The 24,819-nt window shown below is 36.0% G+C and overlaps 2 protein-coding genes across 2 annotated transcripts; one reads left to right on the top strand and one right to left on the bottom strand.

Annotated features, from left to right (window-relative positions):
• Positions 1-7,654: 7,654 nt before the first annotated feature.
• Positions 7,655-12,857, bottom strand: LOC106181386 (peptidoglycan recognition protein 1-like). Its single transcript, XM_087014168.1, has 7 exons — positions 12,712-12,857; positions 11,877-11,955; positions 11,004-11,151; positions 10,409-10,596; positions 9,287-9,475; positions 8,809-8,925; positions 7,655-8,339 (listed from the first exon to the last, which is right to left on the bottom strand). Exons 2-7 carry the CDS (start codon positions 11,941-11,943, stop codon positions 8,113-8,115), a joined length of 936 nt encoding a protein of 311 aa, XP_086870294.1. The 5' UTR covers positions 11,944-11,955; positions 12,712-12,857; the 3' UTR covers positions 7,655-8,112.
• A 1,833-nt stretch (positions 12,858-14,690) lies between these two features.
• LOC106179574 (prolyl 4-hydroxylase subunit alpha-1-like) lies at positions 14,691-24,819 on the top strand. The gene is made up of 14 exons (XM_013563276.3): positions 14,691-15,219; positions 16,720-16,871; positions 17,870-18,046; positions 18,290-18,450; positions 18,798-18,849; positions 19,098-19,270; positions 19,604-19,777; positions 19,945-20,015; positions 20,425-20,524; positions 20,897-20,950; positions 23,464-23,523; positions 23,711-23,779; positions 23,939-24,035; positions 24,367-24,819. The coding sequence occupies exons 1-14, from the start codon at positions 14,930-14,932 to the stop codon at positions 24,435-24,437; spliced, it is 1,701 nt and encodes a 566-aa protein (XP_013418730.2). The 5' UTR covers positions 14,691-14,929; the 3' UTR covers positions 24,438-24,819.

The raw sequence follows: 24,819 nt of genomic DNA, 5'->3' as shown, positions 1-24,819 counted from the left end.
TGTTAAAACAATGTGTTGAGCCGCATATGCTATGCTTAGAAATCAAGCCATAGTTGCCCCAAAAGGTACAATCTTCTTGAAATAGGAAAGGACCTTTCAAAGGGTTAATTCCGCCCCAAAAAACAAGTGCTCCCATCGCTTTATACATGTTAGTCACCGTAAAAGCGTCACACGAGCGTTGTCGCTATATATCGCATAGCCTAGCGGGAGAGTTTTGTTTCAATTTTTGAAGTTGCCATGATGAAAATATATCAATATTGAGAATGCATGTTTTTTTCTTTTCAGTTCGGTTAAAATACTTGACCAATTGGGATAGTTTACATGTTATATTTCATCGCTTCAATTAAAATTTAATAATAAATTTACTTTCACTTGTCATCACTTTTTTAAAATAATTGTAGACTGGTGACGTTCTTAAGGTCGTTTTGCATGGATATTGGATTCATGCAATTAATAGATCAAAATGACAACTAACCGGGACCAGAGATGATACGCGTGTAGTTATTCTCATAAATGGCTTTTATTTTTTCGTATATATGTAAGTTTGTATATATGCCAGTTGCATGCTACAGTCATTTCTGCGGCGCTGAAGATTAAGCACACAGGTGTGCGCACACACACACACACACACACGCACACTAAAACAATCAGCTAAACTACCGATTGCAGCAGAGAAGATCATTTCTGTTCCCCTCCAGATGGCGCTATTGTACGGTCTGGCATGCCAACGGTGTAAAAACTGCTCAGATTCCAGCATGCGGTAGACCATACAAGGATAGTCAGTGACCTACATAATGCCATTTTACCTTGGGGTGTGTAAGGGTCTGAGACTTATTTTAATCTAGTGTATTTTGATATATGCACTACACAAAAAGCTTCCTGTGCATTACCATTTTAATAGATTGTTAATCAAAATTTGTCTGTCAAATAATGGTAATGGTAAATGGTAAAAATTAAAGGGAGGTCACCTCGCTCAACCTTCCTACTACCCCCTTGGATCATGTTTAATCTGGACCCTTGAAAGAGATGTCACTTCTTCTTTAGTTTTGAGTGGCCAGGGAGTGGACATGAGGCAGTCAGGATACCAAGCATATGGATATTTCGATTTTAACCGATTCAGCGTAAAGTTCTAAGACATCGGTTTTAGGTATTTGTTGTAAACTTATCTTTGATTCATTTTTAAAAAAACGACTTGACTTCTGCCTGTTTATAACTAGGTTTTGCCGTCCCTCAATATTTTCACCACGTGACGTTTTATGTCCTCCATGTTTTCTTAATTATACCACGTAGCACATGAAAGTCAAAATACACCGGTTGGATTTGTAATGGCAGCAAAGCTTTACATGTGAAATAGTTAAGGTGGGGAAAATTCTGAGGAATGGCACTTTTAAATTTTTACCTGTTGAAATTTAATGAGTGGTTGTTAGTAAAATTACGTGTCATAATAATAATACAGCAAAATAGTCACATTCGAAAGTAAACAATAGGAAAAGGTTTAGTGATATATCGCCATTTGTAATTTTGACATGATTTCACAAATAACATCATAATGTGTAACATTGCGATCCATTGATGTAGGTGACCTAGTTCAAGGCATAGGGGGCGAATTGCTTGTGCTTATTTGCAATAATAATGCTTGGAGCGTTCTTTTGATATGTCTCATATATACAACTTATGTCAATATCGCGTTGTGTAATTAATATGCTAAGTCTAAAGGGGTTTTTCATTTTTTTCTTTCAAAATTGTCTTTATAAAAATAAATCAAAGATGTGAAAAACAGCATATTCAAAACTTGTTTTATTTTGCCAAAGAATAACCGCTCCTTATGCCTTTAAACGGGTTTTTTACTATAATTGTGAGTCCGGCTTTGCCTCCGTGATGTTTGTAAAACTAGTTGCGGTATTTCCCAGCAAGGCAGCAGGTGGTGACGTTATTTTTATTAAATGCTAATAAAACGTTCAAAAAAAGAAAAGAAAAAGAAAAGAAAGAAAAAGAAAAAAAGGTCCGTGTTAAACACCGTGTTCGCGGAAAAACGTGGTCAATTCATAATATAAAAATGAGCATCTAGAAATAATATTCTGAATCTGCCAGTTTATCAAAAAAATAGTGACGCTAAAAACTTCGTTCGCGTTTTTCCCCGATAAGAGTTACTTTTTCACGTTACGATGTTTTGAAGAAAAAAAAAACGCTGTACTGATATAGCTGTAGCCTTAATCTATTGATCTTACGAATAATGCATAATTAATTCAACGAATTCCTGTTGGTTGAAAAACATCAAACTAGTAATTTTTTCTAATGTTGATTTTTGTTTTTAAAAGCATTTTTCTCGTTACCCAGAACCTAGAAATCTTAATTTTAATGCACACATTGACGGTAACACCTTTATATAACAAAAACAAAAAAAAAGAAAAATTTCAGAAATTTTCTCTCTATGCATACTTTGTACAAAATTCGTTACGAAAACTACGGTCTGTGGTTGGTTTCCAAATTTTTCAAGTTATATCACCAACAGTAAAATTCATTAGTCTCGATGTCCACAGCGAAGGTGACTGAAAATCTAGTCACCTAAAACGCGTATCTGTACAATCTTTTGAAGCTTGTAAACTTGCTGTCTTGCTGAGTGAAAGGTGTCATTTTTACGGACCGCAATTGAACTTTTTTTTATAAATGTAGTATAGAGAGTTCGCACATTTTAGTCTCAATTTTTCGAAATTTTCATGAAGTTTTAAACTGATTCGGCCAATACAAGTTTACCTTTTAAATCGTGCGTAAAAGGAACATGGATAGGTTTTGCGATTTTTTAATATTTATTCAACTTTGCTCATTTGGATTGTAAACAGAATCATACCCATTTTTCTTGCATTTGCGGCATTTACTTGTGGGGCATATCTAATTTATGAGTGAAGATGGAGGGAAAAATCATGGGATCCAAAGTTTTCCCATTTTCAAAACTCTGCTATTTTTTGCTATTTTATCTCGGCAGCATCTACATTATACGCAGAAATGTTTATATCCTCATGTGAGAGCATAATTCGTGTTCAGAAAGCTACAAACCATTTGTTATACTATTTTTGGACTTTAAAATAAATGCAAAGTGATGTAGTTGTATCATGACTTTTCCCTTCAATTTACCAATGTTTGATAATCGTAGAACAGCAAAATATTATCTCTATAATCAATATCCGTCGGTGATTATTTTTTCTCATTCTCCTTTGAAATGTAGATTTTGTAATGTAATTGAACGCATTAGTTGATGTTAGATGTTGGGAATTATTTCACAAACGGCTAGTGACAATTTTTGACAAAACATAGTAAAAGCGTATTTTTCTTTCCAAGCAATAAGTGTCTCGCACTTTTATGTCACATTTAAAGTGGAAATAGCCAAATAATGAAAAAAATTGCAGCACCTTACGGTTAAAAGGAAACAAAGTCGATGGAAGATACATATTTTAAGAGGGTGTAACATTTTAAAATTCTTGGCAATTTGCAGTATTTTTATGTCTTTTGAAATTATGATATATCAGAGAAATTTTTATTCACGATATTTCCTGGGGTTATTAAGGGTGACAAGGATACTATATCTGCCGTTGGTTTTGTTTAAAATGGAATAAAATAATGTGATTGTCCTTTTTTTCTGAAATAATTTGTTACACATTATCATAAGATCAACTCTCAGTCAGTTAGTTCATTTGATAGTTTATTTATCAAATCAAACTTGAGCGAGTGCTAATGCAGATATCAATATTTTTATTTAACATATATTAATATTCAAAAATTGTAGTGATTGACTTATTTAAAATTTCTATTTTAACAAGTAGATGTTTGAAAATATGTAGATACATCATTGTCAGTTTATTTTTTTCTTAATAAAAAATTACAATTCTATGCACAAAGACTTAGTGTTTTCAGTGGCTTAGTAAAATTCTAAGGGTTGGGGTTCGATTCTTGGGTCGGGTGTTTGGAAATAACTAGATATCTTTCAAGAAGGCCTTTTTGAATTTCCGGTTGGTTACTATAAAAGAAAAGTCTACCAGGGGTGGGTGGGCGGGAACACTTAGAGGAGTGGACAGCACGCGAGACTCGGACACAGCAACACCAGGTTCAAAACCTGGCGCTTCTAGGTCCCAGCAAATTACCTTTTGCAAAAAATATCAAAACGAGAAGTTTAAACTCCGATAAAAGGGTTTTACAACTGAGAAAAAGTAAGCTGCGACGGTGGCTCAGTAGGTAAGACGCCTGAACAGTAAACAAAAGGTGGAGGGTTCGAGATGTACTAAGGGAAAACAAAATTATTTTTGCAAAATCTGAACAGAGAATACATTATATGTTTATTATTGTCAAAATGAATTATTTACAGCATTAAATTATTTACAAAAAATAATGAATACAAAATTTTTGATGTACATATATAGAATTTTAATCTAACAAAGAGAAAATTACAACATCTCCAAATAAAAGATGTTGAAGATTCTATGCATTTTGAACACTGCTAGCAAAAGACAGAATCCCTTGATTTATAAAAAAAACACAAGTTCCAGCTCGTGAGACTTTGAGTTGATAATAAAAAAGTTGGGTTTTTTAAACTAATTGTACTAAGCAATTTTTGTCAAAGTTGACAATAGTGGCTTGTCTCGGCCGTCAAGTTCAATCGAAAAACATTTCCGTTCAAATTCAGAGGATTCAGTTGGAACAATTTTCAAAATGCATATAATCTGCTGTTAGGAACTCACAGTCGCATGCAAGCACACCGTATCCTATGTCGCCTCGCTGATGTTTACACATAAAACAGAACAGTAGCCAAAATTATTCATGTTTGTTGAGTTCCTGAACGTTTTGCTGATAAACATTTTTTTAAAATTTTGTTTTCCACTCATTCAAATCCAAAATAGATTTTATGCATGGCGTAATTGTGGATGAGAATTTACATTTGCAAAGCGGGAGAATCAGGAGCGACATAAAGACATGGTCTGTGTACAAGATTATAAGTGTCTTAGACAAATTCAGATACATATATACAAACAAAACTGAAAGGGTTACGCAAAAATCAGTGTACTTGAAGAGACTTTACATATTTACTTTAAAATAACCCTGGTCCCCGGTGTTCAACGAACAAGTGAAACGAAGCACAGAGAAGCCAACATGACGCGCAGGACTGACACCTAGCCAAGCCTTTTTTTCTAAATCTGCTCTTGCTTCCGAAAGGAAAATTAGAATGTATAAGACAGATCCACTTCAATTATAACGCTCAACTGCCAAATTTAGGCACGTTTTTAACTTTAAAAATTCAAAACAAACTATGTGTTGGTTTTTTTTACACTTCGGCAAAATAGAGACGTAAGGATTTAGAGGAAAATAATTTAAGATTTAAGATTATAATTCGGTAATTTCTTAATAATTGACGTATATGTAGAAGGCGACTTTACTCTTACAGGCGGAATAATAACCCCTATAATTTTACTTTTTTTGAAAAAAAAAAAAAATAGAGAGATTGATAAAGTAGACGATCTAAAAATTCATTGAATCCTTTCAGAATGCTCATTCCCTCCCCCCGTGAAATTGAGCCTTGCTATAGATCATGTGATTTCAAAAAATATAAAATGGAAAAGGCTATGATAAATGTCAGTCCTACAAATACATTTTAAAGAACAATTTTAATTTTACTGTTTTTTTTTTTTTTTTTTTTTTTTTTTGCTTTTTGCCATTTGTTTTCTAATATTGGATAAAGTCCTAAACAACATTTAAATGACCCCAATTTTGGAGATTTTTCACAGCCAACTATATGAACAGTTTTCTCATCATGTGCGCAACAAATTTCTATACTCTACTACTGCAATAAAAATGCATATTAATTTTGGAAAATGATCTCTACCCCACTCCCTAGTTTAATTTTGTTTCAGAAAACAAAAATTTGATCCCGCCTAGCACGGAAAACACCGAGAACCAAAGAAGTTTATTCACAATCACATTACCATAATCACAATTGTTGAAAGATCTTTTCAGTAAATGTGGGTAATTCTGCAATTCTGTAGGTACAATTTGTCTGTTACATAATGTTCTGGTTTTCAAACAATAATAATTTAATGTTTTTTTAGATTAAAATTTTCATGCGTTTTGGCGGAATACACGATATGTTCTCAATGGTCTGCAATATTCATTTTTCAAAATGGGGGTTGCAATGTTTTTCTTTTCTAGAAGTGTTAACTTCATAGTATAAAAATTGGAATTCAAGTGAAATGAATAAAAAGCATCACAAATTCATAGGGAGGTTTTAAATTGCAGATTTGCCCTTGTCAATAACTTCAATGAAAAATAGATGGATTTTTGTACCAGTACAGTTTTCTACCTTGACATTGCTTTAAAATAATTTTGTAACACACTTTATAAATTTTGTTTTTATACTTCACTTAAGCAAGGTGTTTTTTCTTTTTACACTGATAGTATTAATTTAAAAAATTTCAGGTTAGAAAACTGACTGGTACATACCTCCAAACACATATATTGCTTTGCGAAGACAGAGGACGGACGCTTAGTGCTGATTAACTATTTGACAGAAATTTCAAGAAGAAAAAGCTCATTATTATGACACTTCATCTGATATCATTTTTGGCGCAGAATTTTATAACCAAATTCAAACATTACATTCCACACTAAATGTCGTCCCTGCAAATTAACTATTAGACAAACATCGACAAAAAAGGCAATCTTGGCATGGGTGCGGCGCTGTATCACGTGTATGTCGACCACGAAACCTGCACGTATGTCTTTGAGTAGGACGCTTCTGGTGTCTTTGTAAACAGTAGTTACAGGAACTGGAAATAAAGGTATAAATTGTTATTCGGGAAACGATGTCTACTTATCTGATAAAGCAGTATATGTTCACTACAGCTATCCGTGTCAGTATACTTTGCGTTATGATAAAGAAGTGGCTGTTAAACGTTAAAATTATACAGATATATACTGTATTCATATTGAAACCTCACTTCCTTCTTGAACAACGAGAAAACCTTGTAGTATGAGAAACAAATGGGTGTCGAAAAGGCACTGAGGAAAAGCTAAGAGAAAGTGTCCTTCACGTCAGTAAGATATACCAGTGTTCAATATGCCTAGAGTGCGACATGCACCATTTCGGGATAATATCGTCAATGCAAAACTAAGAAATGCTACAATACATTTTTATCATCTGTACGGAACTTACGGAATAACTGCTGTTGGTTTCAATGCCATCCTTTCGGTCTACACGTGGATATAGAAGTAATATGGCATGGGACATCTTTCTTCTCCATCTTCTACTGACCCAGGTTCTACCTGAACACCTCTCATCAAAAGGGTCACCTGACTCATATGATGATAGGTCACATACTTTCCGTGCGGACGCCTCGGTTTGAACGCTTTGAATTTTAGCCCGATGTGTGAGAAGGCACAATAAATCTCCATGTCGTAAAGAGAACAAGGGGTTGATAAATTCATACTGACACACACAAAAAGAAAACAAAAATCATTTTCTCAGACTACATATATGGTCAGACATAGAGATTGGCTTCCATAGGACGAATAAATGAAAGAACAGGGGCGGGATTGTGTTAGAGAGGACAGGATGCATTTGTATCCAGTACACAACCTGTACATCGTTACCATAATGTTATTTATTCATTAATTGGTTCACTTATTTATTCATTTATTTATTTATTCATTTACTCATAATCTTGTCATTTTTGAAATATTTAAAACATAGATGGACCCATTCAAAAGAGAGTGATATTTTTCAGACGTTTATTGAATTGTCTTGTATCGTACACTCATGAGAAATTTCACATATGTAGGGCCTAAGTTTAAACTTAAGATAATTAAATTCTATATGCACTAACAAAACACACATATTAAAACAGAGCTAAATGACTTAATTTAAAGGACTGGTCTATATCTGCATTATATCAAGCCTTTCTTGTTTTGGAAATTCAGAAAGAAAATGTCCGGCGCGTTATTTTATAAAATCGCTTAAAGTAACATTCAGTTTCATATTTTAGCAATTTTAGAAATTTTTTTTTATTTTAGAAATTTGGAAATTCAGACTACAACTAATTATGTGAAAGAATCAGTTCAAGTTATTGTTCATCACTTAGTATTAACTAAGCGATGCGCATCATAATGTGGCCAACTCTGCAAGGCTCTGTACAGAGCGTCCCCGGGGGATTGTGTACTGATGACGTCACGGTGTCCTTTAAGTATGTAGTCACGTGGTATCATTTTATATTTCACTCCACAGGCGATGAGATTTTTAATTGCATCTAGTGCTGCGGCGTTTGGGACTCTGGCTCTGAAATCGCCCATCACGGCAATGCCTGAAATGATCGAAAACCTGATGATTGCCTTTTTTCTTTCCATATTTACATGAGGATGTACCCCAACCGTAATTATATTACTGTAGCAATTATATTACTGAAGCAAATAAGCATGTACCCTATGTAGGTAAACGCTCCGGTTAACAATAGCAATACATTCAGAAGTTTCATAATTATGACTATATTTGAAAATATGAAAAATATGAATAAAATAAATACCAATGTAATCTGAATCAGATGAGGCATCAGGCTAAACGTTTATATCAACAACATTATCAATTTACTCTGTCAATATATATGTAAATTGGTTTTTATATATACAAAATAAAGCATTTTTCTTTTTCAAATAAATAAATAGGTAAATGGTCGGCCAAAGCAATAAACCCACAGTTGCATAAAAAACTAAGAAAATAAATAAATAGAAAATAATGATAAAGAATTACCCATGCAGGGCTACAGTTAAACCTACCCAAAGACTTGCGGTTAACTGCGCTCCCGCTGTGGGCTCCAACTTTGCCATACCCTCTCCCAGCATACACGTTACCGTCCTCGCCGATCAAAAAGTTGTATCCTATGTCCGCCCAGTCTGGAAATGGTATATTTCACTGTTTTAAAATACCTACTAGTAAGAGCAACATGACGTCATACATGTCGTCGTTTGAGCACAGTGACGTCATACTGACGACAGAGTACTGCCATAGACTACATATGTTTCTAGATTACACTATTGTGTATATCAGTCATTAATGCAAATCAATGATAAAAACGTGAAAATAAAAGAGAAAAATATTATTTGGCACTTTGCTTATCTTACTTAAAACGCAGAGATAATCTTGATGATCTTAATCAAAAAGAGGGTGTACACTTGCATCATCTTGATGGTCTTAATCCCCTTATAAACACACATACAGATAAATTTAAAATGTATAAATGCATATGATACTCACGTTTCTTATCCATGTGATGATTCTGGATCTCTCTCACGAGAGATTTACAGGCTTGCTCGGTGTTGCAGCCACGTGTTCCGGTGTGGATAATGATGACGTACGGGCCCGGGCCACTCATCTGATGACGGCTTGCCAGAGCGGGACTTCTTCCTCCCCACTCACGCTGATAGATAATGTCTGGACATGGCACTAGAGAAGATGGAATGTTCATTGTAATTGAGCAAAAGTGGAGGCAGTTTGTTCTGATAATACACATATGTAGTATGATTTTCAGACTTGAATGCGGACTGTCTTGGCAGCTACCGTAGCGCTGCTGTGATCGCTGTAACGTAAAAGAGCTCATTCAGAACAGAAGATCCGAGGATCTTCTGCGATCAAATATGGCGGACCCTACGTAAAAGAAGGGCCGACTAAGCCGCTGATGGTCTCCCCGCCTCCGCACGCGCCATTTAACGGATTAAATCACAGCTCCAATGTTTAATTGCTAGACCCCTGCAAGCACGGCGCGTGTGGCGGCAAGGAGACCATCAGCGGATTAGTCAGCTCTTCTTTCATGTAGGGTCCGCCACATCTGCTCCGTGGATCAGAAGATCCTCGGACCTTCTATCCTGAAAGGGCTCAAAAACTGATCTATGGCGGATTCAAGGTTCGGGGGGGGGGGGGGGGGGGGGGTTGGACACATGTCCGTCAGAGCATCGGAGGTACTCTTGTTTACTGGCACCCTCACCTTCCTGATACGCTGTATCACTTTCCTTCATCGCCAACACTGTTTGGATTTCAAATACGAGTCTCACAAGAGTTCCATGCACTATGCAAAGCTTTAAGTGACGTTTGCAACAATAATAGTTAACCATGAAAACTAGTGCTGTTAACATGAATAATCTGTGAAAAGAAAATCACTTTTCGGAGCGTTTTCAAGATACAGACGCAAGTACATTTGCACATATACACTTCCTAGTGGAAGCAAGTAAAAGTCCTTAGAACGTTATCAAGAAGCGAACATTTACTGTCGTCGATGGTAAAGTTAGCACTATAATAATACACTATAAGAATTTGACAAAGAAAAAAAAATAATAAGGAAACGAAAAAGAAAATAAAAAGAAATGTAGAATTTGGCCTCACCATCACATTTGATCCCAACATCCTCCCTGTGGCTACAATCGCTTTGACCCCAATCTCGGTGACGACACTCGGTGAGGGAACTCTCCTGGCCCGCACAGACCAAGTCGTCCATCCAGATAGGCCCCGTTCCTTTCCCAAAGTGCGCCCTAGGGTAATAATCTTCGTCCATGAAGGCCGTCTCAAAGCGCCTACAATGAAAAAATACAACATATCTAGATCATATTTCACACACACACACACACACACACACACACACACACACACACACACAAATGCTGCAATTCTTTGGCTACAGATAGAAAAATCGGACAATCTACCACACAGAATCGACTTTGAGATATCGGTCTTAGAATTTTTGGTCCACAATTCCTTTCTTTGACATGAACAATTCGACATTTGGGTCCCTGTAATCTGTAAGAGAGGAAAAAATCTTTTCCTTAACAGATCCACTTAAAATATTTCTAATGAGTGTGGATAATCTTATCACCCTATCCGTACCCGTTATCTAGTTCAATTGGTAGATGTATATGCATTTAACATATCTACATGTATTAGGAATCGATCTACATATTCATCTATTCATTCTTAAACTCACCTGTACCCCAGCATTCTGCAGGCAACTCTTGTCTCTTCCATCCCCCAGTTGTCATCACATACGGTCCCCCACAGTCCTCCTCTCCTCCTTACCTCCACTCTTCCCTCACTTTCGTAAAACCCTCCTCTTAGGCGTATCTCTATTGGCTCTAATGTAAAACAAGCGAATTTGTGAATTAGGTCGCATTCACAACCCCTAACTAGTCCGCGGATTAAATATGGCGCGTCCCCCTTGAAAGAGTGGCGAGATTTAATTGTGTGTGTGTGCGAGTCGGGGTATCCATTGTCAAGTGCGCCATATTTGATCAACTGGTTGTGAACGCGGCCATAATCATCATCATCATTATATACGCATTTGATATATCTGTTATCAACATGATGTTTGCTGTTGTGAAAACAATTATTAAAATGTTCATTTTCCTAGGTGAAGCTATTTGCAACCGTTTGACATAGGCTGCGGGAACGGCTTGATCCTGTTTGATATGGGTCGTTTGATTGTTGAAAATTAAAAGTTCTCAACTGTGATATTCCTATACTGTAAAATCATGCCCAATATATCCAGTATTTCTAAAAAGGGCGTTACGTTGCTTCAGGGCATGGTGGTGACGTAAGACAGTAGCATTCACTTAGACCGCATTCAGAGCAGCGGACTAACTTGTCCACGGGTCAAATATGGCCGACCCACTTGAATACTTCAACACGGAGAATCTACGAAGTGTCCATTAGCGGATTAGACGGCAAGCTTTTTAGTGGTTCGCCATATTTGCCCCACTGGCTAGTTAGTCCACTGTTCCGAATGCAGCCTTAGCCTATAAAATCTACTAGCACTAAACATTCTCATCCGCGTACATACACACTGTGCGACTATACATACCTAAAGCAAGGGCACTCAGAATCGAGCCGAAAAGAAGCCAGATTATCACACCAGTGGTTGAGTTCATTTCTACGTATATCTATTGAAAATAAAGATACAGTTAACTCTTTTTGTAATTATATTATATTAAATCTCATAAAGTCCAAAAAGACTATGGATTGATCTATAGAAACGGCAGAGGTATGCAGGCAAAATAATCAGTTAACTCTTTTTGTAATTACATTATATTAACTTTCAGAAAGTCCAAAAAAGACTATGGATTGATCTATAGAAACGGCAGAGGTATGCAGGCAAAATAATCAGTTGGTATGATATTTGCAGTGTAGGTACTATGCCTTATGTCCAGCATTGCAGCACAAAGGTCCTTTTGCAGCTAGATGATTAAATTTTGACATTTTTCTTTACTGAATAGCTTGCTCTCCAGTAAACAAAAGTGGGCATCTAATAATCTAACTGCGAAAGGCCTGTATCCTCTATCGAAATGTTTGTAATATTATTAGCCAAAAGCGTACCATAAGATTCCTGGTGCACACGCGTACCTACATGTATGAGATATGAGTTTACGAAAACGTCACTGACAAAAACACAAATGAAATTTAACTCAATAAGTTACCACTTTGTCGATATATCATCATCATTATTATTCGGCTAGAGGGGTGGACAAGTTTTTTTTTTTTCATGGCGCATTCTCCCCAAACAGCAAAATCCAGCAACACTGCACCTAGTTTGCTGAATTTCTATGTCGCTTACCAAGGTGTCAATAAAGGCTAACTTTCTAGAATCAACCCCGCCTGTGGATCACCGGTCAACTGTCATCCCCGAATAAAGACCTTACCTTGTTCTCTCTGCTGGCAGTATCCTTCTGTCTTGTGCCGATAATGCTACGGTCTCTTAAAGACAGCTCTTTTTATCGTACGTAATTATGACGACGTGACTAGAAGCGCATCCTCAGTTATATTTCACCATAAAATAAAGCCATTTAATTAAAATGACATCTCAAAAACCAAATCCTTGTAATTTTAATTAATATCACGCTAAACGTAATTTTCCAACAGCTATTTTCAAAGAAAATTCTTTCCTTATAAAGTACCGTTTATTGGAAATTAATTAAAGTCGTGCAATTCCTGTGAAGGTCGTCTTGGAAAGCCATGCATCTAAATATCACGTGAGTAGCAGAAATGAGAAGAAACCAGGCAGTGTATTTGGTTCAGATAAAAAAAAAAAAAGATAGACCCTTAATTTATGGCGCAAAATCAGCGTTGGTTACTTACATACTTTCTCGCATTTGGCGACTATAATTATAACAAGGGGCCTAATGTGAACAGCCTTTGAATTATAGTAGGTACTATTAAAATTCATGAAGTCTAGGAAGAGCATTTAAAAATATATGTTATTAATTTCACATCATTAATTACTGCCGCCAAGACGGCTATGTTCTTGTTTCCGTAAGCAAAATTACGTAAAAAGGGAGTTGTTTTTTAATAAGAGACAAAGTAACATCAGTCAAACACGACGTTTGGTGAACGGAACGTCCTGATTGACTAATATTATTTACTATCTTAGTAAAACACAATTCTGGCTAATCTTATTTATTGAATTGTTTGAGAAGTCAGTCCTGACCTTGCTTATACATGTGTACACAGCTGGCCGAATTGCACAATGTGCTCACGAACTCTCCCAGGTGTTCACGGATACAAAAAGCGGTCCTGGAGTCGTAATCTATCATAACAGCCATGTAATTGTACTTGCGGTCTACCGACTTTTTTCTCCAAAATCCTCCTGATTAACATTTTGTTTGTTTTCAAACCTGCTCCTTTTTTTATCGCGTAATGACACATCACTCACAAGGTGTGTGCGCATTTCAAAAGAAAGAAAAAAAAACTGTTTTGGACTGTCCGTTACCATGTAGTAAAATGGCAAGATGTATACGTCGTTATAAATTACGCAAAAACTCGGATCCAAGACTGATAACACTATCACATTAGATGCTGTCACCACTACTGCATTATTTTATACACAACTCCTAGGCCTACATGTAAACACTTGCACACCTATAGCATCCTCTCAAGACTTCCAAACTTTATGCATTCTCACTGTCGTGCTCGTGAGGACACGGAATACAAACAAGAGCATGCGCGCACAAACTAGAGCGTCCACCCTACGACAATTAATATAGTACACACACAAGCGCGTGCGGGCACGCGCTGACGCCTGCACAGTGCACGCGTTTTCAGAGCTTTAAGTACATGTAGAACACCCCACGTGGCTATGTTATTGGATACCACCTAATTATTCCAACCACGTCCTCTATATGAGAGGAGTAATTCACTGACAATTTCTACAGCAGGAAATTCTTAATCACAAAAACTAATAAAGGATACATGTCCAAATAAAAAGACATGATGCATTAATTTATTTTACAGGTACACACCGATGCTACACTTATAGACACAGTATCAAAAACATCCATGTTAGTTTACATCATGTGAAATAATAATCACATGTAGAATATGAACAACCACACGATGCAAATTACCGCAATTTATATTAGGCATAATAATGATGATGAGTTAAGGAATACGAGCTACACATTACTTCAAATCTATTCCATCGTTTGAGATAAGCCATCTTTTCTATTTCCATACTATACAAATTTAATGTCTCGCCAACAAAAGCAGATGTTACACTCGTGCCACGGGGGGCATCATTGGCGTGATGAAAAACTATGAAGCGCTTCCATACTTCTTTGCCCCTATGTTAACTGCATTCAAGTAAGCTACAGCATGCCCATTATAATCTTAATAATGGGCCCTCGCACGCCATGCTGATATCGCTGATATAAAAAACTCGTTTCGATGGGTTACACATTTCAATTTCAACACTAGAAAATCACGATAGTCACCCAACATAACAAGACCATTAAAAAGGGCCATTTCAACCCCAAAGTTTTTAATCGTTGAAAGTATCAAGAAGAAGTTTTAATCGTCTCCGCCTACGCGACGGGAGGGACTGGTTTGTGCTGTTCAGGTAAAAGCGCTACGTGACACCTGTGTATGGTGGTTGTTCACGGAAAACAATTGGCTTTTATACTCAAATATATCTCATTAATCGTTCATGACGGTTTTGCCCGACACTGTGCTTACACGCGTTACAGCACCGCCATGGAGAAGGTAGCATTCTGCTTCGGGATCTTTCTCTCGGTATTCGCCATTTCTTCCGTACGGGGCGAAGTTTATTCATCGATTATCCATCTTGAGAGATCTCTCCTTGCGGAGAAGGAGCTGGCGGGCGATATAAGGAACTATGTTCAGAATCAAAAGACAATGTTGGATGCACTCTCCAGGTGAGTGTCGATAAAAAAGGTATCAACGTGGCTCTAAAAGAAGAGCCTCGTTCTTGTCGACATTACACTAATGTGAATTAATTTATAACGAGGTTCTTAGGGGATGATTTTTGTCAATTGGAAGACAACGCGACAAAAGTCCAAACAAATAAATGTTTTTTGACCTTTGACCTAATATTCCAAATCTACCTCACTGAAATGGATTTATGAAGTACAACAACATGTTAACAAAATGTTCACACCCCTCTTGAAAGTATATTGACTTTAACCTAACATGTACAACATTGCACGTGGGCATATGCGCCGTATGTAGGCCTACATTTCAGACTGTATATTCCAAATCTCTGTAGTCTACAGTTACATGTATTCACAGTACAATGAGGTCAACGTACCCACAAATATAATGGCTCCGCAAATAAAACAATACGTGTAGAGTGTAATTTAGGGAAGAAAATTGGCAAACACAATATCATTTATCAGGCCCGTAGCCAGCAATTTTAAAAGGGTGGTTCTTTTTCTGAAAAGGTGGAACCTTTTCCATAAAAACTTTATGTACCTAGATCAAATTTTACCCAGAGTAGGCCTTTTCCCAGCAAAAGGGGTGGTTCTTTCAAACACCCCGAACCCCCCCCCCCCCCCCCCCCCCGGCTACGGGCCTGTTTATCCTACATTTTCACAATGTCTTTGCCAAATTTTTGTTTTTCTTGTATTATTTATTTGTCAATAACATGATTAGCAACATTACTTACCATGATGACTCGTTATCTCAAATGGAGATCAAATAATTTATAGTACTGTAGGACCAAAATAGGTATATACAAAGGACCAAAGTTAAATTTCCAAAGGTCAGGAGTAAGAGCAAGGATCATACACCGCATGGGGGTGGAGGTGGGGTGGGTGGGGGTCAAGGATCAGATTATTCTAGTAATCATGGTCCTGGGCAGAATGGCGCATGGCTATACATGTACGTGTTCAAGTGTATTTCGAATAAATAATGGACTCGTTTCTTTATGTTTATTTGGCGGTTTCAAAGCCAATCGTAATCCAGTTTAAGAAAATAATTGTTTTTTCCATGCAATAAAATTTTACCTAATGAATTTTTCCTAATGCGACAGGTTTTGAATGAGGTAATAGACTATCTACTGCTTTAAAATAAATGACAACTAATCATTGCTTTTATCCTATACCAAGTGTCATTCATACATGTAGCTTTATGCCAGGTCGGTAGAAAATAAAGACAATTCAAGATTATGCATTAAGATATCATCATCATAAATCTTAGAAGTAGCACTAGTCACAGAAAAGTCAGTAGCGTGTTTAGCCTCTTAAATACAGGTTGGACGTGATAGCTTTAATAACATTTTTGACCTAATTCCAGTAAACATTTTACCACTATTAAGTTGAGTCCTTGAACATTATTTATTTATTTATTTATTTATTTATTTATTTATTTATCTGTTCATTTATTTACTTATTTATCTGTTCATTTATTTATTTTAGAGTCGCTGATGAATATGAAAAGCACAGTGAGGAGGCCCTGGCAAATAGCGAGAAGTTTATGGGGAACCCTGTGAACGCTTACCTCTTCATGAAACGCTTCACGGTAGACTGGGACGGTTTAAGGGCGTCCCTAGAAAATGAAAACAGCGAAGGTACAGTTCACTGAATAATTTTTGATAAATATTGATAAATATTTTAAAGTTGAATAATAATTTGTATTTAAACCTTTCGGCTATATGAAAGATGGTTCCCGGTAAGTGAATGTCAATATGTCAAAGGTAAAATTTAAGAAAAATTATGAAAGATATCAATTTAGAATAATCAGGAATATGCAATACATTCTGATATATGAAAAGTGTCACAAGACTATGAATTTTTGCAATTAGCACCTTTAAGCATTATATTGTTGTCATGTTCGTGAAAAAGACCATGAAACGTTTGAAGTTTGTTTTGACTTTCCGTAGACGTAAGAAATGAGCTCGACAACCATATGTATATTTATGCAATGCACGATACGTTGTTGAAGTATTAAAATAAATGGTAAAAACAATCACAAATTTAAAAACAATGTCTCTTTAAGTTGTTTACAGATGAAAATTAGAATGCTTTCTTTGAAAATGGCATCCTTGATGAATTACAATGTAGTCTACACGTAATAATTCATTTATATGTGCGTGTGTGTCACCAATTACCGCTTATGCGTATATCTCCATTGTTCAGTGGCATGTGGACGAGCGTTTATGAAGTTTTTCCCTGCTCGTTGTTATATTATGGACTTTGAGTTGTCCTTATAGGCATGTCTAATGGAAGTCTTTTCATTTAACTAGAAGTTTCCCCCCTCAATTTGACACACTTTAAAGTGCTTTTTTAAAATTACAATTGGAACGTTGGTAACCCATAAATCTGAACAAAACAAAACCATTTGTTTACGGTGGTATATTATACGTTAAGTCCCAGGTACTTTTTCTTCGTTTGTTTGCTCCTATATTTATTTGTTGTTTCATTTCTTTTTGTCTTTATTTTCATGTAGGCCTACCGGTATTTGTATGTATATTTATTTATATGCACATAAATTGATTACTCATTCATGTACCTACCCATATTTACCCTCTATCACCTCTAAGTATATACATGAACTGATGTTTTACAGTAAAAACTCTGATGTCCAAATTCGAACAAGTTCGAGAAGAGGGTCGGCTCCCAAAGGTGTCCGACCTCGAAGGCGCCGCAGCTGCCCTCCTGAGGCTACAAGACACGTACCAGCTCAATACATCAGACATTGCAGACGGGGTTCTGCATGGCGTGAAAAGGTCTCCTGGACTTACAGGTAGAATTTGATTATGTTTTATCTATTAAATTGAAATGACCTAATTTTAATCAGTGGCGCTGTTTAGAGCACGATTTTAAGGGGGAGACGAAACTGTTCATTTGAAAAAAAAATGTATTATGAATAGTAATTTTTAAAATACTTAAGTCATTACTAGGCAGGGCAAATACTTTACTTATACTCCAATTCTCTGATTAAATATTTGTTTTCCTAACAACAAAATATGTATGCTCCCATTCATAGCAACGGATTGTTTCAATTTGGGCAAGTACGCGTACGACGAGGGCGACAATTACCACTGCCTTCTCTGGATGCAGGAGGCTCTCCGACGTCTGGAGAAAGAAAACAACTCATCCGTGTCTCGTTACCTCGTATTGGATTATTTAGCTTTCGCAACATATAATGTAAGTGAAAACATGAGTGTTGTGTGTTGAAGGTAGATTCAGTGGTTATCTGGCACAAAAACCATTCTGAATGTTATAATAATATTCCTTATAAAACTTAAATCTTAACTCGATTCGTTTGAGGGGCTTGGGTTAACTGCACCCCAAAAAGTAGACACACCTATCCGTTTTTGTGAAAAATGAAAACTAAAATTATTAGATGTACCGACTGGAATCCGTGTGTGTGTGTGTGTGTGTGTGTGTGTGTGTGTGTGAGAGAGAGAGAGAGAGAGAAAGAGAGAGAGCGAGAGAGAGAGAATGAGAGAGAGGATGAAACTGTACTAAAGCTGTAAATAATCTAATTTCAGCAAGGCAATGTCCAACATGCTTTTAATATCACCAAGGAAATGCTAGAGATCGGTAAGTGAAAATTACATGTGCAACGATTTAATCATTAGGCCCTACGTACAGTACATTAGCCTATGGCTATCTGCTTCAAATTTCCTGCATATGTCTCTGTATATACAGTTTTAATTATATCACTTTGTTGCCTTCGGTCGATCTGTCCTGAAATATCCAAACACGTATAATTATCCACGGCAAAGCATAGATATACGAAATCACATTGCATGCGCGTACCCAGTGATATGATATTGTACTCTTTTCAGACCCAAATGACGAGAAAGTAAAGAACAACCACCAGTTCCTAATAAGAAAACTGGCCGAAGACGTGGACGGTGAGAAGGCGAAGGGCATTGACAATAAGAGGCCGATAAGGGGATATCGCGACGAGGAGTACGATGCCTACGAGAAGCTGTGCAGAGGAGAGGAAACGAAACCAGTAAGTGAGAGAGTGCATATTAGACGTAAAAAAAAAAAAAAAAAAAAAAAAAAAAAAAAAAAAAAAATCTGATACTAAAAGCTTTCAAGTAACGATGTATGTAGTCCGGTGTCTTTAGCAGTTCTATTCAATACAACTATGGTGCGTTCTGAGATAAACCCGCTCAACCTCTGGTTCTGACCACTAAATAAATAAATAAAAAATAAATAAACAAATAAACCGTTTACTTGCTCAGTGCTCACTCCTTTACTCATAAAAGCACGCACTCACGCCCATTTACTGTAACTGATAAAAGATATTCAAACCACTAAACTCCATGTCATCATATTACAGCGTTCAAAAAGCGCCAGAAAGTTGACATGTAGATACGAGGACAACAAGAATGCCAATCTTCTCCTCAGACCCATCAAACTGGAGGTCTTAAATCTGAAACCCTTGATTGTCAAGTGGCATGACATTATGACGGAGTTTGAGACTGAGAGAGTGAAAGAAATCGCAACGCCAAGGGTAAGTACAAGCCTACATAAAATAGAATAAAAAGATAATTAAACTGAGCGTGGAGTTGTTATGCTTCTTTTGTAAAGAAATTAAGAAAATCATTTTGAAAATCAAACATACTAGTAGATTTCAGAAAGACATGTATTTTAAATAACACGTACATAATGTTTTTCAAGCTTAACAGAGCGACAGTTCACAACCCAGTGACGGGGGAACACGAGTATGTCGAGTACAGGGTCAGCAAAAGGTACGTAGACAGAATGCCAATATAATTATTAAATACATAAATAAAACCTAGTAATGCATACTACATGTATATTCTGACATGTTCCCGATTAAGGTCAATTTCACTGGAAAAATACTGAGCTTGTCACAACTTACAAATCTAATTTATCCTTATTTGTCGCATGGCCTTGGTACTAATTGATGTATTACTAGATACAGTCCTACTGATTTAATTTGACTGTCCCTCTCTCTTTTTTATATAAAAGCAGGTCGTTGAATCGTTAGATTGTTAAATTGTGACGGAGTGCATATCACAGCTGGTGTAATTACTGAGTGCATCGCACAGATGATAAGGCAGTTTTCCCGTAACACCACTTACATGTAGATGATTTGATTTTTTGATTTCTTCTATATTCCTGATATAATGGCAGCGTTTTCCTCGATGGCTCCCTCGACCCCGTCTTGGCGCGTATTGACAGGCGTATTGCGGACGTCAGTGGTCTAGATATGACGCTTGCTGAACAGCTTCAGGTAAGTTTTAGCGTGTGTCACAACTGTCACAATGAATGCTTATCGTCACACCTAACACATTTATAGCAATAATAATAATTATTAAAATTCTGTTAACGTCTCACGTTTATAAAAATAAAGCAACCTAACAAAGGGTTATTGAAGGCTAAAACCTGTGATTCTACATTTAAAATTCATAAAAGTTCTTTAAAATAATTACTTATCAATAAGACACATAAAAAAGGATTATATATATAAAACTTATAAAACCCTTTATAGCAGTGGGCTACGATCTTCTAAATAACCATCTCATAACTTATAAGTATGCTTTCTCTACTAAAAGTAAAAATTCCTAACTCTTCGTGCATCAAAAATTTTCCAATTTATACACAGGTCAATAACTACGGCATGGGAGGGCAGTATGAACCACATTACGATTTCGGCAGGGTAAGTGATTACTGCAATCTTCTAGATCCATTTATAAATCATTTTTATGTACAGTAGTAATAATAGCACAGTATTACTTTTCATGTTTGAGAGTCAAATATATAACCGCCCATATCATTTGATGGACAGTTTTACCGTTGACCCTTGAAAAATGGGTAATCAATTTATTTAAGGACGTCCTCTCATATTAGCTTTTTTTGCGATCTGCGCAGATTTCGCGCATGAGTAGTTTTTTGCGATAGTGGCTAATGATAAACATATAACATGCAATAAAATACGTAATTCACCCTTTTAAGAAATCAGTATGAAATCTTTGATGTTATTTTGGTCGAAGCGCTACGAATGTGTCAACAATGCGTTGCGTATCTGTGAACGCTTGGTCTTTTACGACGTAAAGTACCCACTTGCGACTTTGTTTACAAATGCCGCAATGTAAGAAATTACGTGAAGACGGGATGGAAAAGAGCGTTTTAGTAAGGCTTGTATAGCAGTGACAAGATCTTATCTCACGGAAAGTAATCACAATGGTTTGCATTTTAACCACAAAGTGTATTGTGGTGATTTGTCACATGGTTACGATGTGTGCAACAAGACATTGTCTTCTTCAGCATTGGTTTCCGATCACCCAGGGCCAAGTTACCGTGATTTGTATGCTGAAAACAATTATCTTCTTTCACAATAAGTTAAAATAATTAGACGCATGGCGTTTTGTTGTTGATTTAAGTATGTTATTGAACAATATGACCTGCAAACAGTGCGATTTTCAGCTCTCCAGGAAAGATGCAACAGGTGTGCACCCGCCTGGCGTGCTGCGACGTCATTCTTGTAATGGTTTTGTTAAAGTGCAAATGGACAAAACCATAAAACACACAACAGAGGACCAAGGGTTTTTATGCAGATACATGTGATACTTTTTTGATGCTAGGAAAATAAACAGTATATTTTAGAAGATAAAGTGTACTTTATTCCAACTTTATCCTAATTTACCCAATCATAAACAAGAGATCTAGCTGATCGACTTTAGTTTGTAAATTTATTACTTCACAGAAATTATTCCGCCCATAATGCATTAGAAGATAGTCTTGAGTTACAAAACTTAGTAAATTTTTGCAATGATGAAAGTGAAGAAAATCCTTTTTTTCTGATTTTTTTATTTTATCCCAGTCAACTGACTCAATCCTGTGTGAAACCTTTACCAAATTCTGTAGAAAACCTTGTTTGTAAAAAAATAATTTCTCCATGTGTAGGAAAAAAGATAAAGCTGTAAGGGTTAACATATCAGAATTAGTAATTGCTCTTCAAAGAGAAAGTCTAGATGGTCTTTATTTTCTTCTCAGTGAAATCAATCCAAACACAAAAAAACCACGAGTAACAAAATGCATAAAAGTAATAAAAATTGTATGATTTTTTTAATTTTAAAATTAATATGCATATTTATATGCTATTGATATGTATTTGATTACATGTTGTAAACATAATATGAAACAGAAATAAACTGATAATCAAAGATGTCTGTAGATGAATATTTTTGTCACCATCTTCCATATGTATAGAGAAGAAATATGACTAACTTACCATAGTAAGAAATTGATACATTGTTAATATACAAAGGAAACAATTTATCCAGTTATCTCACCATAAAGTGCATATTTTAGTGCTGAGTAAGAAAAATAAAGAAACAAAAGAAATAAAAATAAAAAGGAATAAGAAAATAAGTCACATGAGATTGATATAATATGCTTTTGGTCAATCTGCCTATGAAAAATCCAATATGGCGGCATTCCATGAGGCATACTGAAATCCAACTGATACTTTCAACATTTGATTATCTATTTATTATGAATGGGATATGCAAATTTTATGAAATTTGGTTAACTGATGCAGAGAAGTATAAATATAATTTTCATGGAAACATAATAAGTGTATGAGTTATAAAACTAATGATACAAATATATTTATCTTAATTTGCTAGTAAATTCCCATTGATTCCTATGTAAATTTGATAAAAAATCGATGCTCAAGCAGCCCTGGCTCAAAAACAAGCGTGGTGTGGTACATATTTTTTTGTAAATTTCTTTGAGGTCTACCAAGATCTATAACATATCCACATAAAATTAAAATCGCTAGGGCAGAATTTTTTATTTTTGCATTTTTCAGCAAAATTAAGGGCATTTTGGCAAAATCCCCATATAACGCAATGTAATAAACGTAGCGTTTTTCGGGACGCCACCTCTGGAAAACGAGCGTGGGGACCCCCAATTTTTTTTTTCATATTTTTTACTCATATGGTTAGAAGATTTTGTCTTACAATTTTAATCAAAATCGCTAGGGCAGAAATATGAAATCTGAAATATGAGAGGGCGTCCTTAAAAGACCATATTATATCATGTATTGGATAATAATTAGAGCTTTAGGCTTTAGTGCTTTTTAAATATGTGAGATTTGAAGAAAATGCTTACACCTAATGTACAAAATGATTTTTTTTAATGCAGACAGATTCTTTTTTATTTCAGAAAAGCGAACCAGATATCTTCGGGGAGATGGGGAATAGAATAGCCACCGTGCTGATTTACGTAAGTTCAATTGACTTGGGCGCATTTGCCTAACATTGGATTTCACTTTTTTAAAAAGTTCATAATGATTAACGCTGTAACTGATTTCTTAGTGGGCAATATCGATGGATGTTTTCCTAAAAATAGTGTTCCTTTATTTTAATGTAATGATCTATATAATAAATATTAAAATAATCATTGTATTTAGATGTCAGATGTCGAAGCAGGAGGAGCGACGGTATTCACAAGACTTGGGGTTCAAGTGTTACCGGAAAAGGTAAGATCTTTTTTGAAAGACATTTTAAAATCCGAAATGTAATGACAGTAAAACCATAGTCAGCGAGGCGGTTATTCTATAATTGACGATCGGGACGAAGACAGCGCCAGTCAAAGTATTTTAACTTCATAAATGTATGACGTGTTATTGTATTTTCAGGCTTCCGCTGTGTTCTGGTACAACCTCAGACAAAGCGGTATTGGAGATTACCGCACGAGGCACGCAGCATGCCCAGTGTTATCGGGATCAAAATGGGGTATGTGCATAACATGAACTATCTATACATAGACGTACTCCTGACGGTGTGCATTTCTGATAAAAAAAGGGGCGCACCTTCTTTTAATCGATTACATGCACTTGCGTATTTTATTAATTCCGATTTTGATTTAATGTATTTTTGTACACTTACGGAAATATAAAATGATAAATGCATTCTTCATTTCACTATCAGATAAAGTCACAGAGAAACGTTGTCTTTTTTATGATTGAGTTTCAATATCACAGCGCTTGAAGTTATTTGACACCGTGTTGTCATTGTGTAAGCATAGACGAAGCAGTTGATCAATAACTGACCGTTGCTTTTTCAGTGTGCAACAAGTGGATTCACTCTGCAGGGCAGGAATTTCGAAGGAAGTGCGCAACAAACCCTAAGCTTTGAGCAACGTTTTGACATCCGTGGCAAATGGAAACTATTTAGTTTGCGGCGAACATTCTTTTAAAAGATGTTTTCAGGGGCTTGCAAAGAAACGCTGCATTGTTGCATATTTACAGGAGCATCAGAAGTTAGCAACTTGTTCGCGTTTGCACGATAAAATTCCTGGACACTTGCGGCAGGCCTTCATTTTTGCTATTTGCTGAGGAACTAAATCATTTCGTATTGATATAATGTATGCTAACTGTGGAACTGGGAAGTCATTACTATGCATTCAAAGCATTATCAACTACCGACAGCTTGTTTATTTGGTGGTTTGTCATGTGTCATCTTTTCATTTTATTTGAACAGTATTTTCTAGATGGATAATTAAATATTTTAAAATCTA

Source organism: Lingula anatina, chromosome 5, assembly GCF_051362555.1.
Source record: "Lingula anatina isolate TDL-2025a chromosome 5, LinAna3.0, whole genome shotgun sequence".
Lineage (NCBI taxonomy): Eukaryota > Metazoa > Brachiopoda > Lingulata > Lingulida > Lingulidae > Lingula > Lingula anatina.
This window is presented reverse-complemented; position numbering and strand designations above follow the sequence as displayed.

What these genes read in the sequence shown, in the direction of transcription:
- LOC106181386 (XM_087014168.1), bottom strand. Translation starts at nt 11,943, where the DNA reads ATGAACTCAACCACTGGTGTGATAATCTGGCTTCTTTTCGGCTCGATT. An exon ending in TCATCACATGGATAAGAAAC is followed by an intron (nt 8,926 to 9,286) that starts GTGAGTATCATA and finishes TACCATTTCCAG; the next exon opens with ACTGGGCGGACATAGGATAC. An exon ending in AGTTAACCGCAAGTCTTTGG is followed by an intron (nt 8,340 to 8,808) that starts GTAGGTTTAACT and finishes CGATCATTTCAG; the next exon opens with GCATTGCCGTGATGGGCGAT.
- LOC106179574 (XM_013563276.3), top strand. Translation starts at nt 14,930, where the DNA reads ATGGTGGTTGTTCACGGAAAACAATTGGCTTTTATACTCAAATATATC. An exon ending in ATGTTGGATGCACTCTCCAG is followed by an intron (nt 15,220 to 16,719) that starts GTGAGTGTCGAT and finishes TATTTATTTTAG; the next exon opens with AGTCGCTGATGAATATGAAA. An exon ending in CGCTTGCTGAACAGCTTCAG is followed by an intron (nt 20,525 to 20,896) that starts GTAAGTTTTAGC and finishes ATTTATACACAG; the next exon opens with GTCAATAACTACGGCATGGG.